Consider the following 25609-nt stretch of genomic DNA (forward strand, 5'->3'; position numbering starts at 1 on the left):
CCACACTATAACTAGGAGCATATTGAGGCCTTGCTGTGAAAAGTTTCAGCTGTGACCCCAACATCCACTATGCCTACATTTCTACAGCATTGCAAATAAACTCTATGAGGGAGATTTACTAAAACTGGCGCACTTAGAATTTGGTGCAGGTGTGCATGGTAGCCAATCGGCTTTTTCAGTTAAGCTTTGACAACAAAACCTGGAAGCTGATTGGTTTGTATGCAGAGTTTCACCAGATTTTGCACCATGCAGTTTTAGTAAATAACCCCTATATGTCTATCTAGTAGTAGTCAGTTGCATTCAACTGGTGTGTTTTTTTAATGTTGAAAATGTTTAGGATTATCCGAGTCATTTCTCCAGTCCTAATGATTGTCAGGAAGATTACCCAACCTTATCCATACAGGTAGCCCCAGGCACCTCGATCCAATCGCCATGGAAAGGCAGGGTGTGAGGAGTGTCCCCTTTTGTTCTAGTTGCATAATCCTATCCTTTTGTATCGGGAAGGCTTCAAAGGTGTTAATCATTTTAGTTTACGTACGACCTGTTGTGTTAGGTTTTCCTCTTTAATAATTTAAATGTAGCATTGCTATGGTCATTAAGCTAGACAGTCATTATTAAAGTGTATGTGAAGCCATTTTTTAGCTTTGGATGAAGTATGGAAGGGTTAACCCCCCCCCCCCCCAATCAGACTATTTTGTTTCCTCTTTGTATTCTGTTTTGGAAAGACCCTCCATGCAAGACCCATCTTGCAGATTAACATTAAAGAAAAGTCAGCAGCTCCAAATACTGTAGCTGTTGATCTTTTAATACAAGCACATTTATCTGTCCAGGGATCCAGCTTTGTTCTTGCTGGAGCCTATTCTTCACCAGTCTTCGGGTCCCCAGCACCCCTATGGTAATTGTGGGAAGCCAGCTGTGGCTCCTTGCGGCTTTACAGCTGGCTCTCCACTGCGCATGTGTGATCTGTGCTGTGCCCTTTTGAATGGTCCCACAGGCTCTTGGGACCTGTGATGTGTCCCAAGAGGCTGTGGGCCAAACTTCTGCTCATGTCACCTAGGCGATCCAGGCAGAAGTGGGATCGAGTACCTGTAAAAAAAAGCTACTCTCCCCTTCTTCCAAAAAATAGCACCCAAAAATTGAAGGGGGGGGGGGGGGGGGAGCAGGCAGAAAAATGATACTTCCCTTTAGGGGTGAAGCTCTGATTTACGTGAGAGGAAATCTCCCCATAATGAGGGTTATTCCCATCTTAAACAGCTGTAACTGGAACAATTATTATTCCCATTCCATGATGATTTCCCCAAACATTTGCCTCTCATGAAAACTATAAATATTTGGATTTCCCATCACTTTTGGTCTCGGTGACAGTGGTCCCCGGGCCAAATAGAGGGCTTGATCATCTTGGCTGATTGACAGGATCTAAACTTTCCCCACTCTATCCAAGCTTTAAAAAAAAAAAAAAAAAGTTAGTTACATATACTTTAACCCATTGGTGCTGGCTGATGTTGGTCCTTTAGGATTCTGAAAGATGGGAGTGAGGTCATTGTGAATACTTAATGGGGTGCCATAACTGAGAGCCCACTCCCAGCACAGAACAGTGGGGCTGTCAGGGCTGGGCTCAGCCCTTCCTTCTCAAAGCAGGCCGCTCAACTGTCGACTATTTGCCAGCTCCTATCTCTCCACCCTGACTCACCTGTTGATGATATCCTGCTCGTCAGTCCTGCCAACTTAAGCCGCCCAGCCCAGATAATCTCTGCCTTCGCCTTGGTTACATCTCTAGAGACGCTCTCCTGTGTTCCTGTTAAAGACTTGCTTGGCTGACATTCCTTCTGGCTCCAGATCCTGCTTGCTGTTCTACTACGCTCATCTCTGGCTTCCTGACGTTTTGGCTTGTCTGACTACTATTACTCTGTTTACCTTTTTTTTTTTTTTTTTTATTTTTTTTTTTTTTTTTTTATTATTATTAAACAAGTGTGATTTAACTGTACTTCTGTCTCAGTCTGATTCATGGTTGTTGACAGGAGCTGACTGGCACATATATGTATATAGCTGGTGTTAAAGCGGAACCAAACCCATCAAGTCAATGGTTTCAAAAAAACGCTACGTTCTCGGCATACCAGGAATGTTAACTATCACATTTGTTTGTACTCTCAACCAAACTGTCAAACCATCAAATAGCTGGAATCATAACTGATCACGTGCAGCACCAGGGCAGTCGCTGATCATACAAAAGCTAAGATGGCAGCTTTCATGGCTGAAAAGGGATAGGAGGGTTTAGTTCCACTTTAAGGTTCTCTGTCAGAAATCATGAATCAGACTGAGGCAGAAGTACATTTAAATCGCACTTGCTTAATAATAAAAAAAAGGTTAACAGAGTAAACGTGGTCAAAACATATCCAGAGTTCAAGAACCAGAACGGATAGTCAGACAAGCCAAAACGTCAGGGAGCCAGAAATGAGCGTAGTAGAATAGCAAGCAGGATCTGAAGCCAGAAGGAATGTCAGCCAAGCAAGTCTTTAACAGGAACACAGGAGAGCATCTCTAGAGATGTGACCAAGGTGAAGGCAGAGATCATCTGAGCTGGAAGTAGGCAGGACTGACAAGCAGGATATCGCCAACAGGTGAGTCAGTGTGGAGAGAAAGGAACTGGCAATTAGCCCACAGCTGAGCGGCCAGCTTTGAGAAGGAAGGGCTGAGCCCAGCCCTGACATTCTCCCACTGACAGGTGTGTGTGTGTGTGTGTGTGTGTGTGTGTGTGTGTGTGTGTGTGTGTGTGTGTGTGTGTGTGTGTAAACTCTTAACCACTTTCCATCAGTGTAACAAATTGGGTATCTGTTTTTTAGTATTAAGTGGAAGGTTGAATTGGAGTAGAGCTAACAAGTTATGTATTGGAAATTATTTACGTTACTGTCTGAGTGGTTTATAGGGGAGTATTGCTCATATATGGATGCCTCCCCTGACTTCTTTGTGAACAATCACTTTGACTGGAAATGAGCAACAGGCTTTGATTTGAAGGCTTAGGATATAACCATAGTATCCTGCAGGCACTCCTTTTCCTGTTGTAAATGTGCTGTAGGTCAGCTGTACAGATCTTCCCACAGATTGTCTTGCTGGCTGTTCAGCTCTTTTACTGGATTGACAAATACCCTGATACGCACTTTGTCAGTGTCGCTAAATGACCTCATACCAATTTATCCCCAGAAATCTTTGAGAAATTGTAGTGAAAAGTACTAGTCTGGAGGCAGATTCTACTTTCTATGTGTGCTTCCATTCCTTCTTTCCTTAATGGCACCTGTCACATCATTTTATTTTATTTAAATAGGAAGTAAACCCTGATGGGTTTTACTTCCTCTTTCTTCCCCTTTAAAGAAAAAAAAAAAAAAACGCATAATGGGCTAGTATGCATCGCATACTAGCCCATTATGTGCCACTTACCTGCAAACGAAGCCTGCAATGTCCCCGCTGGTGGAAGCGTCCACCTTCCCCCCCTCTTCCTTCCGGGGCCACGGGAGCCGGTAATCATGGGCGCTATAGAAACGGCGCGATCGTGCCCTTTCTATATTGAGCATGCGCTTATGACGTCGGCGCAAGCGTATATGGTAAATATCTCCTAAAAAGTTTTAAGAGATATTTCCAGTACCTACAGGTAAGCCTTATTATAGGCTTACCTGTAGGTAAAAGTGGTCTGCAAGGGTTTACAACCACTTAAAATGAATTGCAGTATTGCACTAAATACAGGTAGTAAATGACTGTTTCCATATCAGATCTCATAAGCTACATACTGAGTGTTTTGGTTCTAGAAGAAAATATACCCAACAATGGCCTTAAAAAGAGAATTTTTAAGGCAATATTTTAAGAACTTTCATTGTTTTGTAGTCCAAAATTTTTCTCAAACAAATTAATGTGGCCGTATTTCAGGATGATGTAAAGTAAATAAAATTAAAATGATAAAAGTCTGATCCTTTGGAGCCATACCATATATACTGTGCGTATATGTCCTAATCAGTCCTTTAAAGACTATCTTGACCCCGGGGGGGGGGGGGTTGCTTTTAAACCCCTCTAAATCGTTTTCCCTTGCTTATGCTCAAATAACATGTATGTGTACCCATGCAATCTAGTGTGATCTGCCATCTTCCTTTCTGTTATTAGGAGCCAGCTATCTCCTCTGGGTTCTTGCAGCCGGCCCCTGATAATGCACTGTTAGGTCCACCCTCCTCCTTCCTCCAGCTACTGTCTGTAAGCTGATGCCTCCTTGGAAACCTGATCTGGCTGCTGGGGAGCGGAACATGTCATTTTCACTTAGGCAAAAAATTTATCAAAAAACGGGATGGAGGGGGACGGGTAGGTGAAAATATGGAAGTCCCTTTTTTTTATAAGTTTTTTTCGTTTTTTTTTCCGTTTTTTTTTTTTTTTTTTGTTTTTTGCCATGTTCTGTTTTCTATTGTTGCCCTGTGATACTACGTTATGCACAATTGTTTATTGACAGATTGACTTTAAGGATGCCAAAAACATTATAGTACAGGTGACCGTTTTATAAAAACAAAAAATTCTGTATGTTCTCCCCTACTACCCTGTATACAAAAAAAATTATTTGTCGGATGAAGCACTGTTTCTGTAAACTGCCTGACTGTCCCCATAGACCCATGTTGAGTCTATGAGCAGGTGAATATACAGTATCTCACAAAAGTGAGTACACACCTCACATTTTTGTAATATTATATCTTTTCATGTGACAACGCTGAAGAAATTACAATTTGCTACAATGTAAAGTAGTGAGTGTACAGCTTGTATAATGATGTATGTTTGCTGTCCCCTCAAAATAACTCATCACACAACCATTAATGTTTAAACCGCTGGCAACAAAAGTGAGTACACCCCTAGGTGAAAATGTCCAAATTGGGCCCAATAAGCCATTTTCCCTCCCCAGTGTCATGTGACTCGTTAGTGTTACAAGGTCTCAGGTGTGAACGGGGAACAGGTGTGTTAAATTTGGTTTTATCGCTCTCACTCTCTTACTGGTCACTGGAAGTTCAACATGGCACCTCATGGCAAAGAGCTCTCTGAGGATCTGAAAAAAAGAATTGTTGTTCTACATAAAGATGGCCTAGACTATAATAAGATTACCAAGACCCTGAAACTGAGCTGCAGCACGTTGGCCAAGACCATACAGCAGTTTAACAGGACAGGCTCCACTTAGAACAGGTCTCGCCATGGTCGACCAAAGAAGTTGAGTGCACGTGCCCAGCGTCATATCCAGAGGTTGAATTTGGGAAATAGACGTATGAGTGCTGCCATCTTTGCTGAAGGGCTGGGGGGTCAGCCTGTCAGTGCTCAGACCATACGCCACACACTGCATCAAATTCGTTTGCATGGCTGTCGTCCCAGAAGGAAGCCTCTTCTAAAGATGATGCACAAGAAATCCCGCAAACAGTTTGCTGAAGACAAGCAGACTAAGGACATGGATTACTGGAACATGCCCTGTGGTCTGATGAGACCAAAATAAACTTATTTGGTTCAGTTGGTGTTAAGCGTGTGTGGCGGCAACCAGGTAAGGAGTACAGACAAATGTGTCTTCCCTACAGTCAAGCATGGTGGTGGGAGTGTCATGGTCTGGGGCTGTATGAGTGCTGCCGGCACTGGGGAGCTACAATTCATTGAGGGAACCATGAATGCCAACATGTACTGTGACATACTGAAACAGAGCATGAGACTGGGCCGCAGGGCAGTATTCCAACATAACCCCAAACATACCTCCCAAGATGACCACTTCCTTGTTAAAGAAGCTGAGGGTAAAGGTGATGGACTGGCCAAGCATGTCTCCAGACCTAAACCCTATTGAGCATCTGTGGGGCATCCTCAAACAGAAGGTGGAGGAGCGCAAGGTCTCTAACATACACCAGCTCCGTGATGTCATCATGGAGGAGTGGAAGAGGACTCCAGTGGCAACCTGTGAAGCTCCGGTGAACTCCATGCCCAAGAGGGTTAAGGCGATGCTGGAAAATAATGGTGGCCACACAATATTGACACTTTGGGCCCAGTTTGGACATTTTTCACTTGGGGATGTAGTCACTTTTGTTGCCAGCGGTTTAGACATTAATGGCTGTGTGTTGAGTTATTTTGAGGGGACAGCAAATTTACACTGTTATACAAGCTGTACACTCACTACTTTACATTGTAGCAAAGTGTCATTTCTTTAGTGTTGTCACATGAAATTATATAATAAAATATTTACAAAAATGTGAGGGGTGTACTCACTTTTGTGAGATAATGTAAATTAATGTCTGTCTGTTTACATCCTTTTACCTCTGATCTGAAGCTGCAGAAAATAAAACTTTCTGTATGCTTTTTTTTTTTTTTTTTTTTTTTCTAGACTGATTTTCCTAGATGGATCTAATTAGCCACTCATGTGAAAGGATCCTAACAATTTAATGTAAACCTCCTCCTATCATATGTGTGTAAAATCATTTTAAGCCTGCCTTTTTTCAGCCGGGGTGCCTTGAAGTTTTTTCAGGGGGGCCTTGGAAAGCTGCCTAAAGATTGCCCAAAAATTGTATACAAGGCGGTGAGTGTGTATGAAGCCTGCCTTTTAGTTACACAAAGCTACGGGTTTTTATTGTGCACCGTTATAACCTTTTTAGCTTCCAACCTCCTAACGACCAATGACATCATCAGTTGACAAGGAGGATGTCGGTCACCTGTATAGCAATCTTGTTTGACCCTCCCCTGCCTCTCTCCATCAGCTTTGGGGTCACATTAGCTGAGTGATGGAGAAAGAAGAGAAACATGGGAAATCTAGTCAGTACCAGTTTGCACCTCTAATGTTGGGTCTCCTAGTTGTGTGGATGTTGCTGCATTATGTTAAACTATTTAATAGGCTTTACATTTTATAATGGGGAGCCTCAAGACTGAGTCCATAATTTTAAAGGGTGCCTTAACTAAAAAACAAGGTTGAGAAACACTGATCTAAGCAGCTGTGAAACCTGTTGGGCCAGCCATACACGAAGTCAATTTCTTTCCTGCAAATACAGGTTACAGGAAAGAAAGTCACTTGATTCCCCCATTAATACAGACAGCGTGGACAGGGGAATCCCAATGCCGAGCAATTGTCTTCTCCTGGTGGGGGCAGGCGGGGGAAGCTGTCCCCATCAGAAGACAGTGATTCTCGCTAGCGGCTGTTTCCAGCAGGCTGGTTGTACCCAAGTTGATCGATCAACTTAGTACATTCAGCTTGCCCATTAATGGTTCGAATCTTGGCCGGTTCCTGCTGAACCGGTGGAGGTTTAAACCGTGTATGGCCGACTTTAAAGACTGAAATCCATTAATATAATTTGCAATATTGAACTATTGCCTTAAATGCGCTAACAAAGGCTCTGTTCTGCTTGTATCATAAAATGGCTAGAAGAGGTCATGCAATGTCCAAAGAGTTCTTTTAACCTCTTCCTGCCCACTCTATAGGCAAAAGATGGCTACAGCGCAGACGTAAATTGCCTGGGGGGCTTCCATGTACGTCCTTCTGTGTATGATCTGCCGGCGGGGGCCGGGCGGAGCTCGTTCTGTGATCAGCGAGTCAGTAAGGCCCCTTTCACACATGCGGACAGTATGTCCATATTTCATCCATCCGTTTTCGGATGAAATACGGACATACATGCATCCCTATGGGATAGCGGGTGTCAGCGGATGTACATCCGCTAACACCCGATGTCGTCCGCCTCCGCTCTCGTCCGATTCTGCGGACGGAAGAAAATCCTATTTTTCTATCCGTCTGCAGAGCGGATCGGAGGAACACGGACAGACGGTCCGTGTTCCTCCGATCCCCCATAGGAGAGAGCGGAGATCTGACAGGGCGGTCCCTGCACAGTGTGCGGGTCCCGCTCTGTCATCTGCCTGCTCAGCTGGGGAAAGTGGAGCGATCCCCGCTGAGCAGCGGATAAACATGGGGCGGATCAACACGGATCCGTCCCGTGTGAAAGGGGCCTTAGACTCGGCTGATCACAGATCAGAGTAAGATGCTTATCACGTGATGTAAACAGAGCCGGTAATCCACTTTTTTTTTTTTTCTTTCCTCACGCTGACAGCTGTAGGAGAAAAAAAAAAAACAGCCGATTACTGTCTGGAGTAAACGGGACATCGGTCCCACACACTCCAGACCCACTGCTGCTAAGCAGTGCCACATACCAGTGCATATCAGTACTGCTAAGCAGTGCCACCCATCAGTGCAGCCTCATCAGCAACATCAAGGAGAAAAATGACCTGTTTGCAAAATTTTATAACAAACTATGAAAACCGTGTTTTTTGTTTAGCAAAAAGCCCAGTGGTGAATAAATACCACCAAAAGAAAGCTCTATTTGTGCGGGATAAAAAAAAATGAGTACAGTGTAGCATGACTGCTCAATTGTCATTCAAAGTGCTTAAAGCTAAAAATTGGCCTGGGCAGGAAGGGGGGTTTAAGTGCCCAGTAAGCAACTGGTTAAAAGCATTTTCATAGGTAATTCTATAAAATATATTGAGGTAAGCATTTTGAATACTTTTGTCTTTGAGCATTTGTGTAAAATTTAACAGCCAATGAAGATATGTTCCTTGATTTCCATATAGACAACACATATGTTGGCTCCGGGAGTCCCCTCTCCCAAGACATGTTAACTGCTGCCTCTGTAGAGCGCTATTTCTCACATACTTCGTTGTCAAAGTATGAACTTGTAAAGCCGGTTGGAAATGAAACGTTCTATCATCAGTTAGAAGCCAGACAAAATCTGTAATGCTTTCCAGAGATGAGCATTTCATGCTATTAGCAGGAATCGCATAGAGCAGCCTCTTACGACTAGTCTCTGCAAGCATGCCAGGCATTTTCCTGTTCCCGGCCTTCCCATACTGCCTTTTACCTTATAAGGAAAATCCCTCACACACTGAACCCACAATGTATAAAGGAAAAAGGTGGAGTTCCCATGATGTAGAGCACTTATCTTTTCGTCAGCTGTACTCGTCTACTCAGTTTCTCACACTTATTTCATTCTCGTTTCATAAATTAAAATGTTTTACCACTTATGTTCTACACTGTGTGTAATCTTCTTCATTACACCTCAGGAACACAGCTCTTTGTTTAATCCAGCAGAGGAGCAGAAGTGGAGTAAATTCAACAATACAAAGCACATTCGGGAATTCCTGCTTTTTATTTTATGTCTGTTTACTTTTTCATGGATGAGAACATGACCATTCAGGACCTGAGCCCTCTTTCTTTCATCAGACAAATCTAAATGCAGTTGATGCATTAACATGCATGTTGTCATGTCTTAACATGATGGCGTATAATTATATTACATCATTTATTCAGCAAAGTAAAAAAAAAATCACATAATACTATCTATATCTTCAAGCCCCATACACACGGGCCTAGTGTTGGGCGGCAGACCTTTTTTCAGTCATTCCCCTTTGAATGGCTGGCTTCTGATGGACTGGCTGCTGTACAAACGGGCCAAATGTCTACTGGTTTCTATTGAACCAGCTGACATTTGGCCCATTTTTTACAGAAGCCGGTCCGTCAGAAGCCAGCTGTTACATATAGTTACATAGTAGGCGAGGTTGAAAAAAAGACACAAGTCCATCAAGTCCAACCTATGTGTGTGATTATATGTCAGTATTACATTGTATATCCCTGTATGTTGCGGTCATTCAGGTGATTATCTAATAGTTTCTTGAAACTATCAATGCCCCCTGCTGAGACCACCGCCTGTGGAAGGGAATTCCACATCCTTGCCGCTCTTACAGTAAAGAACCCTCTACATAGTTTAAGGTTAAACCTCTTTTCTTCTAATTTTAATGAGTGGCCACGTGTCTTGTTAAACTCCCTTCTGCAAAAAGGTTTTATCCCTATTGTGGGGTCACCAGTATGGTATTTGTAAATTGAAATCATATCCCCTCTCAAGCGTCTCTTCTCCAGAGAGAATAAGTTCAGTGCTCGCAACCTTTCCTCATAACTAATATCCTCCAGACCCTTTATTAGCTTTGTTGCCCTTCTTTGTACTCGCTCCATTTCCAGTACATCCTTACTGAGGGCTGGTGCCCAGAAATGGACAGCATACTCCAGGTGCGGCTGGACCAGAGTCTTGTAGAGTGGGAGAATTATCGTTTTATCTGTGGAATTAATCCCCTTTTTAATGCATGCCAATATTCTGTTTGCTTTGTTAGCAGCAGCTTGGCATTCAAGGGGGTATGACTGAAAAAGGTCTGTCGACCAGCTCCCTAAGGCGCTCTCAGCCAATGGCTTACCAGAGTGTTCTGGCGGAGGGGGGGGGGGGATGGGCTCTCACCCTATCAGAACACAATAGAACAGCAGGGGAGATCGCTGTACTGACATTGGATTTATTAGTACAGCGGTTCTGACCTGAGCTGGCAGTTTTTTTATTTTTTATTTTTTTTGGTCAGCCTGATGGGTTGATTGAAAAAAAAAAATAGCAGTGTGTGCTAGGCTTTACTGTTTTACTGAGATTACCCTGTCTACCAGATGGAGGTCTACTTACACAACTGTCCTCCCTTACACAACAGCAGGCTCAACTAATTCCTAATATAAACCTGGGAAAGGTTCAAGGTTATATCTTGTCTGGGCAGGTGGGTAAGATCCCTGGTGTAGACAGCCTGCCCACTGAATTTTATTCCCAATATGTAGATCTTCACATCTATGCTCCAGCTGTTCAATTCCCAAGGTTTTTTTCATGGGTCAATGTCTGCGGCAGTGATTGTGCTGGTGCCCAAGCTGGGTAAAGAACTAGACAATTGTGCTTTATATTGACCAATTTGCCTACTAAACATAGAGGCGAAGTTACTACCATGTTTCCCTGAAAATAAGCCTGGGTCTTATATTAATTTTTTCAACAAAAGACCCAGTAGGGCTTATTTTCGAGGTAGGGCTTGTCATGTGCCGTCTTTTCTCCCCATCTCCCTCCCTGCCTGTCAGAAATCCCCAGTGGTCAGTGGAACGGAGTTAAAAGTGCCTGTAAAATCAGGCCTTTACAATGTGAAGTGTGCACCGTACCTTCCTACAGCGCCTACCTCTGCGCTTCTGTGACCCGCCTGATCGATCTTCCATGCTCCGAGCACTGCAGAGGAAGGGGGGCCAGAGATCCCCCACTGACAGCTGGCAGAAGGAGAGCAGCGGGGAAGCAACTGAGCGTTGCTCGCCACTTCCATGTACCGCCTGAATGGTCTTTTCCTGCTCCGAGCACTGCAGAGGGAGGGGGGCCCAAGATCCCCCGCTGGCCGAAGAGGAGGAGAGCAGCGGGGGATCAGCTGAGCAGCGCTGCAACGAAGGTATTCACCACAGAAACATACACAGTCTAGACCACACAACACAACCCTTCCAAACTAGGGCTTATTTTTGGGGTAGGGCTTATATTGCAGCCCTCCCCAAAAAGCACAGTAGGGCTTATTTTCGGGGAAACAGTGTAGCAATAAAATTCTTGCCTAACAACTTTAGTCAAACCTTGACCATCTAATTTACATGGATCAAACTCTGTCTGGCACTCTAACCACCTTTCACACCAACACAAGGACTAGGGATGTTGGCTCCCTTGATGCAAAGAAGGCATTTAACTAATTGGAGTGTGACCTACCTGTGGGCAGTGCAAGGAAGTTGTGTACATTACCTCATATAAATTTGTGTTCGGACTAAAGTTTATAAATTGGCTGCAATATTTGTACACTAGGTAGGAATTTGTACTAATGGCATTCTTTCTGCATTCTTTGTTACGTTAATCTTAGAGAGGTTTTGGCAAGGGTGCCCCCTCTCCTGCACCCCTCCCCACTATAGAGTGACTTCGGCTAGAGGAACGATTGTCACTTCATGCTTATGACTCCTTTTTCTATTTAAAGAATGCAGGAACCTCTCTTAAGCCACCCTAGATTTAGTTAATACTGTTGGATCTTCTCATGTATAGTAGTTAACCAGTCTATATTCATCCTGTTTCCTTTGAACTTAGGCAATATGGCATCGTTGAGGGAGGGAGCATTTTTAAATATCTAGAAGTAAATGTGAATAGTGCTGTACTTTCTTGCTTTAAATCTTACCCCATTCATGAAGCAGCTAAAAACCATGTGCTTCTCATGGATAGAACTCCCGTGCATTTATGGGATGAATTCATTTGACAAAAATTGTATTTGCTTCTCCATCTTTTATGTCTTTATACCATGGCAGGTGTGGATCCCTAAAAAGATCTTTCATAAGATTAATGTAATGTATCTCCAACTTAATTTTGAGCCCACCCAGAAGAGCACCGTTCACCTGCCCATGTAGACATATGGTCTTGCACTCACCAGTCCATCTTTTCTATAGGGCTTCAATTCCGATGATGGTAATATAGCGGTTTGTGCAGTTGGAGGCCACTCTTTTGGGCTCTATCCCAACACCTAGCAATCTGGTCTTTAGAGGCATCAAGGCATATTCCACCATACCTTCACTTACGAAAATTGCCCTTAGAGCATGGAAAATACACAAACTTCTCAAGCCTAATCAGTGGTCTCACCTTAAGCCATTAAGGGGCAGTCCTAACCTGCCGTGCTTTTGATCAATACCTTACCCTCAATGGTGGTCATGATGTGGTGTAACATTATAGCACCTTTATACACAATAAGGCCATTCTAACCTTTCAGGACCCTGAACTTAAATATGATTCACCCAGTCAGATGTTGTTTCAGTGCCTTCAACTGTACCATGCAGCACAGTCTAAATCTCCCCAACTAATTACCCTCCAGGCAAACCCAGTGGAGCAGGTGTTGATAATTAGTGGCCTCATGGAACATCTCTATTCTTTTTACTTATGTCTGCTTTGCTTTGACTCCCCCAAACTAATTTGCTTCTGATCTTGGTTGACAGACATACCTGATCTAGACGAATGAGGATCAAGCGGGCTCTCTGGGGAGATGCTCCAGACCTGTAGTATAAGCTGATTCAAACCAAGTTCCTGCACAGGGTATACTTCGCCGCACAGAGGCTACATGGAAATTACCCCGAAATACACCCCTTGTGTCATAGATGTAAAATAGAAACTGTCATTCATGCACATGTTCTGGGCGTGCCTCCCACAGACAAGTGTCTTGGTTGAGTATCTTCTGTGATTAACTCTAGATTGCTACATTTTTGGTGCTGCTAGGTGTGCACGAAGATGAACTATGCCTCATCCCACTCAGCTAATGATATTAATTTTTTTTTTTTTTTGTACTATGCTAAGAGAGAAATTCTTCTCCAGTCTTAGATGCTCCCACAGCTGTCCTTATAGGTGTCCAAATTTTACTTCTGTACTATCTTTGTTTTAACTTAGTTGCAGAAATTGCCCTTGGAAGTTTGGTGGCGTTTGGTCACAATAGATTGATCAATGAACCACCCCTTCCTTCCCCAAAGAAAAATTTGAGGTGCATTTAACTTGTTTTTCATTTTTTACATTGAATAATATAAATATTTTAGGTATGTGATTAAAATGTTGAAAGTATATATTCATGCTTTCTTTTTTTCTGTATTTCAGGCTGAAGGAGAAGTTGCTGCTTTGAATCGTCGAATCCAGCTTGTAGAAGAAGAATTGGATAGAGCTCAGGAACGTCTAGCAACAGCTTTACAGAAACTGGAAGAAGCAGAAAAGGCAGCTGATGAGAGTGAGAGGTATTTATAAAATACTTTATTTTAATACTTATTTCTAGTCTAGGCGTGTGTGTGTGTGATACTATTCTTGTTTCTAGCAAGCAACGCCAAAGTGCTTATAAAATGCTATCATCACAATTAAATGGTAGCCAGGAAAATTAAGCACAGTGCTCAGCACTATGACCTTGTAGACCTGGAGTCCAGGGACTAGATCCTCCATGAAACACTGTTGTGCATGCAGCTTGCAAGTTCTCTTTCTGATTGTTCAAAAACTTTCTAGAAAGTTAATATAATTCCACCTTACTGCGTTTGAGTGTTGTGACTGTGGTAAGGACAGTAGTGTTCTTTTCGCAGAGACTACTTTTCAAAGACCGTTTACTTATTGAAGCTTTGCTGAATTTGCTGGTGCTGTGTAAATAACAAAAATCAACATCACCTAACAGCTGAACAAATTTGTAGACCTTTCCTTTTCTGCACTAGAGTTTTACACAGTGAAAACTAATGCAGAAACAAGTGACTTTTACTGTTTGCAGGCAGTCTGCTAATATAGGCTTACATTTAAAGCTAACAGTTGACTGATTACTGTGGGCTAGATCAACAGATGAGCCTTTTTTTTTTTTTTTTTCAGTGTTGGGAGACCACCCAGCGCCATCTTAAGAGCATTATAGGCCCCTGGGCAATACAGTGCACTGGGGCCCTGTCTACACAATCACGCATGAGAATAAAAATGCAAATTATCAATAAGGCAGTTTAAACAAGGAGCTGGCAAAGGTAATAAAAAAACAGTACCCTAGGACCTGTGAAATATAAAAAAGAAAAAAAACAGTGCCCCAGGACCGGAATAACCATACAAATTATAATCTGAGCACAATCTAGTTCAGACCTACTAACTATAGATCTATATAGGGCATGTTTGATACAGATTGATTGATTGGTTTGTTTACGTAGGCCCTCATAATTACATGGTTTTGATCAATCTAAAACTGTATAAAAACAGTAAAGTCGGATTGCAAAAATTTATGGAGCATCCTATCAAAGTATTAAACCAATAGTGGGGATTGGGATGGAGAAGGAGGCTGCTGTGACCAGGAAGTTGTTTGCAGGAGAAAAGCGCACTAATATTCAGGGATCCTGGAGGCCGGCGATTGGAGTTGTAGCACGTGGTAGGCTGGCTGCTCTGCTCTCCTCAGAGTGACTGACTCCACCCCCCGGGAGCAGGGAGCTTGAGCATGCAGCTGCCGCCGCAGACTACAACTCCCATAAGCAACATCGGTGGCCGTCTCATGCGACATCACCTGACAGACTGACAGTCAGTCAATAGTGAGTCGTGATTCAGCGGGCGGAAACTCGGACAGCCGCGGCGCCAGTTGGCGGCCATTGTTTTGGTTATACAAACAAGACAGTACAGTACTTAACTTGAGGGGCACACAGTAAAATTTGGGGGGGACGTGGCCCCCTCAGGCCCCACCCTGGTGACACTATTGAGCACTGGCACAATGCAGCAGCGAACTTTGTGACATCTGAATGATCAGGGCTCAAAGTTTCAAGTCCTGAGCTACTAGCCAGGCCTCAAGGGTTACTCGCCACTAGTTACCCCGCCCAACCCCTACCATGCCACACCCCTAATCACACCCCTAAACACACCCTCATAAATTATCTCATGAAATGACACTTAAATGTTTTATGCAGAATTACGTTCTAAAAATAGATATTAACAACTTTATCTGTGTCCGCCAGTGCAGCCATGTGTCCGCCAATGCAGCCATGTGTCCCCAATGCAGCCTACCTGTGTAGGGGAATGGAGAGGAGAGCCGCCGCCTGGTTGATCAGAGTGCCGGGAACATAGCTTTCATTTCAATAGCTGTGTGTTCCCCTCCCCCTTGTCCGGCACTTTGATAGACACATCGCTTGTCCAATCCTGGGACGGGTGATCTGTCTATCAAAGTGCCTGGACAAGGGGGAGGGGCTGTATATGACTGTGCATAGCAGGGAACACACAGCTATTGAAATGAAAGCGGTTATGTTCCCCACGCTCTGATCAGGCGGCGGCAGCTCTCCTCTCCCTTCCCCTACGATCGCTCCGACAAACCCAGGCTGCCCGTGGTGCTCGCAGCCCCCAGGCAGCCCACACTCTCTTTTTTTTTTTTTTTTTTTTGAGGGCTGTGAATGATGCTTGGTTGGGGTCTCTGGGCCCATGCGAAAAGATGGCCCTGAGACCACCATCTCATTGGATCCTATTCTAGCATGTTTGTTGTAAGGGTAAGAGGTTCAGCTTAGACAATGTCTGGGCAAATATCAACACTCTCCACCCTTTTAAAAAAAAAAAAACCAAGGCTGTTTTTTAATTGCCTTCCACAATCCTTGTCCTTTGCTAGCACCTCTAGTAGTGAAGGCTTGTAATTCACTAATGCAGTTTATCTCTGTTGACTGGTTCTTATGCTGTGATGTCACTATGCCACTGTAGTTTTCTGGATACTGAAAAGACCCCGCTGCGGGACAACAGCAATGTGGGCACCCAAAGAAAGATCCCTCTGCAATAAGAAAAAAGAGAACTTGAGACCTAGCACATCACAACGCCGCAGAATAAAGGATACATTCACCTTTTTTAGAAAAAAATAGTAAATGCACATATTTGCAAACAAAAAAAATGTGTATTTATTTATTTTTTTCCAGAAAGAGCCTGGAAAGCATTGCACCAGTGATCAGTGGATTAGGTTCGCAATGGTCAGAGTTCTGCAGATGAGCCCTGCAGCTTTCAGCCTGTACCTCCATACAGGCTGTCAGGTTGGAAGCTGCAAGACTTGTGAATGAACTAAGAATGCTCATCGGCATCCTCGCAATTCATTCAAAACTACAAGCTGTCTGCTACAGTGGATGATGGTACTTTTAGTTCATCCATTCACCGCACACTGTGAATGAATGACACGGCCATGGGGGCAGAGCCCTGCACAGCCGCTCTGTCTTTAAATTGTGAGAGCAGGTGTGAGGAGAAGATCCCCTGGCTGCAGTCAGTGGATGTTTGGGGGAAGAGGCAGCAGAAGCTGAAACATGTTCCAACCAATATACGGGCGGGTGGAGGTAAGTATTTTGTATGAGGGTTGTTTTTTTTCTAAAAAGAAAAAAAAAAAAAAAAAAAATGGAGGAAGGAGGATGCTGCCACCACATAGGAAGCTGAAAACATAGCTTTTTTTTTTTTTTTTTTTTTTTTTTTCTTTTTAGAAAAAAAAGCTATGTTTTCAGCTTCCTATGTGGTGGCAGCTTTCCTTTCCCTTTTCCTTTCCCTTTTCCTTTCCCTTTTCCTTTCCCTTTTCCTTTCCCTTTTCCTTTCCCTTTTCCTTTCCCTTTTCCTTTTCCTTTTCCTTTCCTTCAAATAACACACTCCTGGAGTGATTGGCTGTGGGCACTCACTCTAATGTATCCTTGGAAGAGTCAAAGGCCTTCTCCTTATCTTTATTACACAGGGAGATTTGTAGTTTACAGAAGATGGCTTTATAAAGAAAATAATATTGAGAGTTCATTTCACAGAAAATTATAAGGACACTACAGCTAAAAGTAATGCAGCCACCATTTGTAAGCTGTAATAGAATACATTTTCATTCTTGTGTTTAGATATACTTTAAAGTGTTTTTTTAACCAGTATATATAAAACACTGGCAGCCCCTCTAGTATAGGCAGGCATAGCACACTGTACCTGTCTTTTTATAAAAACGAGGCTTGTAAATACCATTTTAGAACGATCTTCAGCCAGTCCACATGACTCACGGCCGCTGTATGCCTCCGATACATTGCTTCTGCAGGAGGGGCCAAGATCTCCCTCTGATGTCAGCCAGGGAGATCACATGGGCGCTCAGCCTCTCCTGCAGTAGCCCTAGAAAACCAGCCAAGACTCGCGTGACTGGCCTGAGGATGGCGCTAAATCGGTATTTACAAGCCTCATTTTTAAAAAGACTAATACGGTGTGCTATGCCTGCTATAATACAGGGCTGGCAGTGACCTTTTCTAATTTTTCATTTGTACTAATCGTGTCAGACACGAAGATGACAGGCAGTGAGGCGGAGGTGAGCAGGGCTGCGGATGATAGGTGGACGTACACTGACCATGGTAGTCAAGGCTCAGCAGCAGAGACTGGGATACAGGAAGTAACAGTATCAACCAGGGTTTTGGTTTTTTTTGTTTTTATTTTTAACTCACAAAAAACTTTAAGGTTTCCCATATGGAAATGCGATTTCCTGTCCTCATTTTATTTAACCAGTAATCCAATATTAAATCAAAAGACAGGAAATCATTATACTGACCTTTGAATATCCTTTTGCAGTACATACAGAGCAAGAGGGCTAAAAAGACCCGGTTATTATATAAAAGGAGTAAACCTAGAGGATGCCAATCTACACAGATCTATTGAACACCAGCAATTGCATTTGTATCCGAGTTGGCTGTTTAGCAGAGTATTGCATAATCCATATATATGCACTAATATTACTGCAATGGTTCTACAAAATATATCATGGCCAATTACAGTTCATACATTGCAAACAATATGGTGGCACAGGGTATGTGAGCTGTAACCAGAAATCCTAGCACTCCTTTTATCAGTCCTGGCCAGCCCAGTTATTGGATATTGTACCCTCCATATATATATTGCACTAATCAAACTAACAAATATAGAAACTTGATGACCATGAAAGGGATCAACATATATAACAAACTGTGTTACCTTTTTAACATCTTTAGTTCATACTGGGAATTTGTAATTTCTTCAGTTTGCTGTTCGAACGGAATACATGTAAGGCCCATTTCACACATGCTGTTCGTTTTTTCATCCATTTGTTGACGGATGAAAAACGGACATCACTGCATCTCTATGGAAAAATGTAATCCATTTACATCCACATCTGTTATCAGTTTTTTTAAACTGATCAAAGCTCTATTTTTTCTTCTGTTAAAAAAACATATCAGACGGAAAACGGATGTAAACTGACAAATGGTTGGATTTATATTCGTTTTTACATTGGTAGTTGATGTAAAAAAACTGAGCACGGATGAAAAACTGATAGAATAGCAAAGACAGTATAAACTGGGAGTTGAGGGGTAAATAATCCACTGACTCGCCTGTGGGGTGTGGTTGTGCCTTAAACAGTTAAGCAAAAAAATGGGGGAAGACAGTGATAGAAATGCACTGTCAAAAAAGTAGGAATTGATAACCACACAGTTTAATTCCATTATTTAGTAGATTAAAAATATAGTGGGATTCCACATGTTAACACCTTCCAACATTGAAAATGCATTACATACAAAAACATATATTAAAAAACAACCCGGATTGTTACCCCGCGTGCTGGAAATTTTCCGATGTAGCCAAGTCAAAAAATTGCTAAATGCAGATGTATATCCTGAGCTAGAAAAAGTGATTGTATATCTCTCCGATGGATATACTAGAGCAAATAGAAAATACAATGCTTCAAAGGTGCTAAACAATTTTGTATCAGTGAACTGATCTTATATCTAGAGAGCAAAGTTCTGGTTAAGATGGTATACCATATCAGGTTTATGGAGCATATATCTCTGTTCTCTAGGAAGGTTTATTCGTAGACAAGCAATGTGTCTGTGTATGAAAAACTGATAACCTGATGGAAAAACTGGAATACTTTATCCTTTTGATGTGACTGAACTGATGAGATGAACGGTTCGCATGTGTGAAAGGCGCCTAAAGCATTCTGACTTTGAAATGGGAACTATTTTTTAATTACATCGCACCTCTTCAGTAATCTATAATCTTTACAGAGTGCCAACCCTGGATGATTAGTCATATGACGGTTCAATATTTTATTGAAGTCCATGATCACCATGCTAATGTTGAGAATAAAAGTGATCTTCAAATAAATGTCTCATGATCATCACTCATCACAGCAATATTCAAATCTATTGCAGTCCATAGTCACTCAAGAACCCTACTGTGTAAAATTATGCAAATTTACTCCCTGCTATTATAAGCAAATCAGTGCATACACAGTATACCATACCCCGCACACTGCATCAAATTGGTCTGAATGGCTGTTGTCCCAGAAGGAAGCCTCTTCTTAAGATGATGCACAAGAAAGCTCGCAAACACTTTTCTGAAGACAAGCAGACCAAGATCATGGATTACTGGAACCATGTCCTGTGGTCTGATGAGACCAACTTATTTGGTTCAGATGGTGCCAAGCGTGTGTGGCGCCATCTATTCCAACATAACGACCCCCACCTCCAAGACGACCACAGCCTTGCTAAAGAAGCTGAAGGTACAGGTGATGGACTGGCCAAGCATGTCTCCAGACCTAAAACCCATTTAGCATCTGTGGGGCATCCTCAAACGGAAGGTGGATGAGCGCAAGGTCTCTAACATCCACCAGCTTCGTGATGTCGTCATAGAGGAGTGGAAGAGGACTCCAGCGGCAACCTGTGAAGCTCTAGTGAACTCCATGCCCAAGGAGGGCAGTGCTGGAAAATAATGGTGACCATACAAAATATTGGCACTTTGGGCCCAATCTGGACATTTTCACTTAGGAGTGTACTCGCCTTCTGTTGCCAGCAGTTTAGACATTAATGGCTGTGTGTTGAGTTATTTTGAGGGGACAGCAAATTTAAACTGTTATACAAGCTGTACACTCACTACTTTACATTGTAGCAAAGTGTAATTTCTTCAGTGTTGTCACATGAAAAGATATGATAAAATATTTATAAAAATTTGAGGGGTGTACTCAGTTTTGTAAGATACTGTGTGATAGATGGATAGAGTATGTATGTATGTATGTATGTATATATAATCTATTCAAGGCACAAGCTCGTCTTCCTTAGTCCAGAGGAAGACTAGCTTGTGCCTTGTCTAAACAAAACCTTCATTGTGCATTCACCTTTCAAGACCAGTGAGTGTCGCTCTCTAAATTGGATTTATTTAGGAATTTTTACCTTCGTGCATGAAGGTAAAAGACCTTTAAACCTTTACTACCACTTTAAGCTTTGTCACCAGCCACTAGAAGAGTTAAAGTTCACACATCAATCCCAGATGAAAAGAAAATGCTTGGATAAGTATGACCAAAGCTCTGTAGGTCACAGGAGTGCACTTAGTTCTGCAATTCTGTGACCCTGATTCAGCTGACAGAGGGCTAAAAAAACCTTGAGACTTTACAACCACTTTTAATACATAACTTTAGGAGAAAGAGATGAGGCATTCCCTCTTTGACCTCTGGAGAATGGAAGAAGGTGGACAAAACATATCTTTATGTAATATACCCACTAAAAGGTTAAGTAAAGAAAGTTAATTCACTTTAAATATATAAATAAGGTATGTAATGCCCTACAAAGTTTGTTTTGCATGGGTAAGCGAAACGCTAATATTTTAGGAATGCTCAATCAGATACATTTTATGCAGTAAAGGCAACAGCACATTGTTCAAATGTGTTTACATTCCCAAGTGTTGTAATCATGCATATATTTTGGGAGTCCTAAACGAATTCAGAGAAAATATTGCACTTTATTATTATTATTATTATTCAGGATTTATATAGCGCCAACAGTTTATGCAGCGTTTTACAACATAGTTATATGTATTCTCTTTTAATATGCTAGGAAATCAATTGTAATGAAGTGGAATCAATCCCGCTTATTGACCAAAAATGAATGGATCTCACTAATCAAAATGTGTCTCTTTTGAGCAAGGGAGCAAGGAACTTTATATCCTAATTTAACCATCATGTCAGGGGGTGGCGGGTCCCTGCCCCTCTCTGCCCTCAGAATACACAGAATACAATCATACAGCAGGAGAGATCTCTGCATCATACATTGTATTGATGTGGGAATCTTATCAGTTTGTATAACTTGCTTTAGTAGTTCATTGAGAGATGCACCCAAATGCTTTCTAAAATTTAGATGCTTGAATTGTTTTCCAAGATTTTGTGGCTGTGTTTCCAAATCCTATTGTTTAGAACTACTTGATGTCGTTCAGTTTCCATGTACATTGTTTTTATTGACCTCTATCGGTCTCTCTTTTAGATTTACAAAAAAACCTGTTGCATATGTCTTTGTTTTGCTAAACTACTTAACCCAGATCTCTCTGTACCAAAGGGCAAATCTGACCACACAACTGTTTTGTCAGCCCACTACAGGTCTTTAGAAGCTAAATGCATTTCTGGCAGATCAACAGGTATTTTTCTTTATTTACAGAGTCTTTAAAGTGGTAGTAAAACTCCCATTGGACACTTGTACCTACAGGTATGCTTATAATAAAGCTTACCTATAGTTACAAGGAATGTCTTCTAAATGTGCACTGTTTAGGAGATATCAGGGTCTCTGAAGCCAGTGATGTCACCGTCTCATGCGTTCTGAAGGAACTGCATACACGTGTCATTCCTTCAGATCTCCATGATGCAGCCAAGACACTCATGCACATGTGTGGAAGTGATGTCATCGTGGCTTGGCCATTAAAGCGACCAGAGCCTGCGAACCCGGAAGGAAGACGGGGTGAAAATGGGAGCCATGTCAGCACGTAGCTGGAGGGTTTCATTTCAAGGTAAGTCTTTCATAATGTGCAAGTGTGTGATGCATACTATCACATTATGACATTACCTTGCAGGGAGAAGTGTGTTTTTGTTTGATTTTGCCCTGATGCACTCTTAACTGTAAATGTTTTTGCTTGCTTGGCGTTCGGCTTTACCCGTACTGCTTTTAAGTATAAATTAATATTTAAATTCATATTTTTGTTCTTTCTCCATTTCAGAGGTATGAAGGTAATAGAGAACCGAGCAATGAAGGATGAGGAAAAAATGGAAATTCAGGAAATGCAACTAAAAGAAGCCAAACATATTGCAGAGGAAGCAGATCGCAAATATGAGGAGGTGAGAAAGTCTAATGGCTGGAAAGAAGAGAGGAGAAATGCAAGATGCTGGTAGCCTTTATTGCTTTAGAAACTGCAAAAACTAAATTATTGCACTTTTTATGTTATTTGTTCAAATTGACAGAACAATCACAACACAGCAGAGCACAGATTGTTTTCATCTTGCTTATTGCTATGAATTGTCCAGCCTCAAATGTATTTAAGTATACGTTCCACTTGCAGCAAAATAATACTCCCATTCGCTCTAACCCATCCTGGGACCAGGTGCAGGGGACTGCTAAACCAGCACTGCAGATGGTCCTTCTCTGGCCTTCTGTCCCCTTCTGTCCCCTTGCAATGGAGTCACTCTTCTGGATCTTGAGAGGAGGCTGTCACTGGTAGCAATTTTTGCTTTAGTAGATCAAACCACAATGAGCGGGGGGGGGGGCAGACAAACGACATCCTGGAAATGTATTAGATGCAGGATATTTTTTTTAATTTTTAATAAAGTGGAGTTACCCTAGCCTAAAGAAATCTGACATGCTTTACCTCCTTCAGGAACACTATTTAAAGGATAACTGAACTTTTCCCTCAGTTTGGAGAGATTTCCTTGGCTTTACAATTGTACCTGCAGGACAGCAAGTGAAGTGTAATGGGTACGCAGATATCAAATGGACAGATGATTCAGTTATTACGTAAATATATCCAAAACTGGGGAAAAGGTTTTTGGTATTAAGCTTGCCATACATTATACAAATATCTTATTCAATTTCCTTTTAGATTTATCCTCAACTATGTAGGCCAAGGGCCTGCCTGATTGCATGCAAATTGAAAGTGTTTAGGTTTGACCTCATATTATATGGTTTTGGTACATATAAAGGAAAGTTGTAAAAGAGAATTGTATAATGTATGGCCAGCCTTAGATATTCTTTAGGCTGTTCTAAACAAAGGAAAATCTTTCTCGTTTTGGCCCCATGCTGAAATGTAGACAAACTATGCCCTGCCCTAGTTAATATACTTCCCTTGATCTCACTAGTAATCTTCACCTCCTGGAAGCCGAAATCTTAAGACAGCTGTGCCTACCAAGTCTCCCCTATAGCCCATTATTCGATACAGCAGGTGGCATTGTCACTGGACCTATATAGTCTATGTGGAGCGACACTGCAGGTATTATTTTGGCTGCCGGGAGGTGAAGACTCCAAAAAGCCATGGAGGTGATATTAAGGGAAGTATGTATATTAGTTTCTACCACTTTTTATTAACTGGTATGAAAAAATATACCTACTTTGTATAACAGATATCATTTTTTTTCTTTTCTTTTCTTTTTTCTGTCATTGGTGTTCCACTAAAGAGATTTCCATTCACTTCCTGCCTTATTGATAAGACTAGAAGTGAGAGTAAATCTCCTAAAATAGGGGAATGACCTCCTTTTATAGTGTCACTGATTTCATAAATATTCATGAATCTTTCCCATATAGGAGCTCTCAGACAGGGCCCTATGCAAACTTTAGTTCCCACTAGAGTCAAACTTTTAGATTACTTTTTTTAACAAGAGTACAGATGTGTGGAGTAAATTTAAAACTTTGCTGACATTTTTTCCTGTTTTGGAAGGGGGAGTACAGTTCTGAAAGATCTGGCCCATAGCTTGACACTTTACTGTCATTACTTTACAACTATAGAGGTTTGGCTTTATCTACAAAATATTGAACTGAGTATTGCGTCCCTTTTTGAAGGATAATATATCTTCCTCAGGAAAAGTTTTCCACCTCTCTAATTATAAAGTTACCTTGACCTTAAATGACTGGGGTAGTTCGAACAGCAGGTTTACACCAGTGCCTTGCAGTTTGCCTGCAGCCGGTTTGTGCAGTTTTTTAGGTGGCTCCCATTGAATTATATTAGACTGTGCATTTGCATCAGAGTACTGCATGCTGAATCTTTGTTCTTTCAGTAAACGCATGTTCTAATAGAATCAGTAGGAGCACACCTAAATTTGCAGGTAAACTGCACATACAACTGTGCTGTGGCCAGACTGTGTCGCACTGGTTTGAACCCGTTTTAACATCCGTCTCCCGAACAGTCAATATCCACTTTCCCAAAATAAAGGCATCAAGGCCAAAAAAAAAAAAAACCCTAACCACCCAACAGTTTTGCCATATCTGTCATGTATATGGGCTTATGAAAAGTCAAGTCTGAAAGATTCTTGAATTTTGAAATCGTCCCTTGATTTGGTCCCAGTGACAAGCCACCAAGAAAAATGAGGATGCAAACAGAATAAAAACATGACCGGTTGTCTAAGCCTTTCCTTCTCTATCGGAATGGGAAAGAAAAACAAAGTTCAGATTGTCTCACCTTGTGGGGTTATAGTTCAAACATTCTCTTATAACTGGTTGAGGTAATATAAGATTTCAGACTAGTCAGCATCTTTGCTAAGCAGTATGTGCAAAGACTGGTGGACAGCCTAGTATGTCAAAGCTTCAGAGTAAATGTTGGTTTGTATTGTGTTTTTCCAGTATTTCACATCTCTTGCCGACATGATCTGTGTTCTACAAAGTAGTAAAGGGAAATATGTCAAAAGCTTGTATATAGCTCTGTGCAGATCTGGTTTAATTTTGTAATGGTAAATGATGCATTATCACAGTTGTGAATGGTTATCTACACTACAGTGTCAAATTGCAGAGAAATGTAACTTCTCAATGCACTTTTCTACTTATTTTTAGCTGCTGATTGCTCTTTAGTGGCAGCATAATGTAAAACGCGACAATTCTTATGTTTTCAGTGCTCTACAACAGATTCACACGTGCCTTGTACCCTGTTCTTCATTCCCTTATTCATTAGTGATGTATGGTCTGCAAAAAGCAAGCCTACACAACGTGTTTGTGTTTTTTTTTTTTTTTTTTTTCTTTTTTTTTGTTTTTTGTTCAAACCTTTACCTGCTTCTTCTTTTCTGTGCAGGTGGCTCGTAAATTGGTCATTCTTGAGGGTGAGCTGGAGAGAGCAGAGGAGCGCGCTGAAGTGTCTGAACTGTAAGTTTTTTTCGTTTTGATTATTGTTGTTATATTGAAGGAACTTGCTGTGATGCATACTACTGCCATCTTTTTTACAACAATATTCCCCCCAAAAAATGTACCACGATTTTTGTTTTT

The 25609-nt window shown here is 41.8% G+C and overlaps 1 protein-coding gene across 4 annotated transcripts in view; it reads left to right on the forward strand.

The window, feature by feature from the left end:
* The window catches only part of TPM4 (tropomyosin 4), a 111165-nt gene that overhangs the window by 75591 nt on the left and 9965 nt on the right, over nucleotides 1–25609 (forward strand). For all 4 annotated transcript variants that reach the window (XM_073596194.1, XM_073596205.1, XM_073596213.1 and 1 more), the window contains 3 exons: nucleotides 13506–13639; nucleotides 22371–22488; nucleotides 25419–25489. In XM_073596194.1, coding sequence (XP_073452295.1) covers nucleotides 13506–13639; nucleotides 22371–22488; nucleotides 25419–25489 — 323 coding nt within the window. The remainder of the gene's footprint in view (nucleotides 1–13505; nucleotides 13640–22370; nucleotides 22489–25418; nucleotides 25490–25609) is intronic.

Source organism: Aquarana catesbeiana, linkage group LG01, assembly GCF_042186555.1.
Source record: "Aquarana catesbeiana isolate 2022-GZ linkage group LG01, ASM4218655v1, whole genome shotgun sequence".
In the NCBI taxonomy this organism is placed as follows: Eukaryota; Metazoa; Chordata; class Amphibia; order Anura; family Ranidae; genus Aquarana; species Aquarana catesbeiana.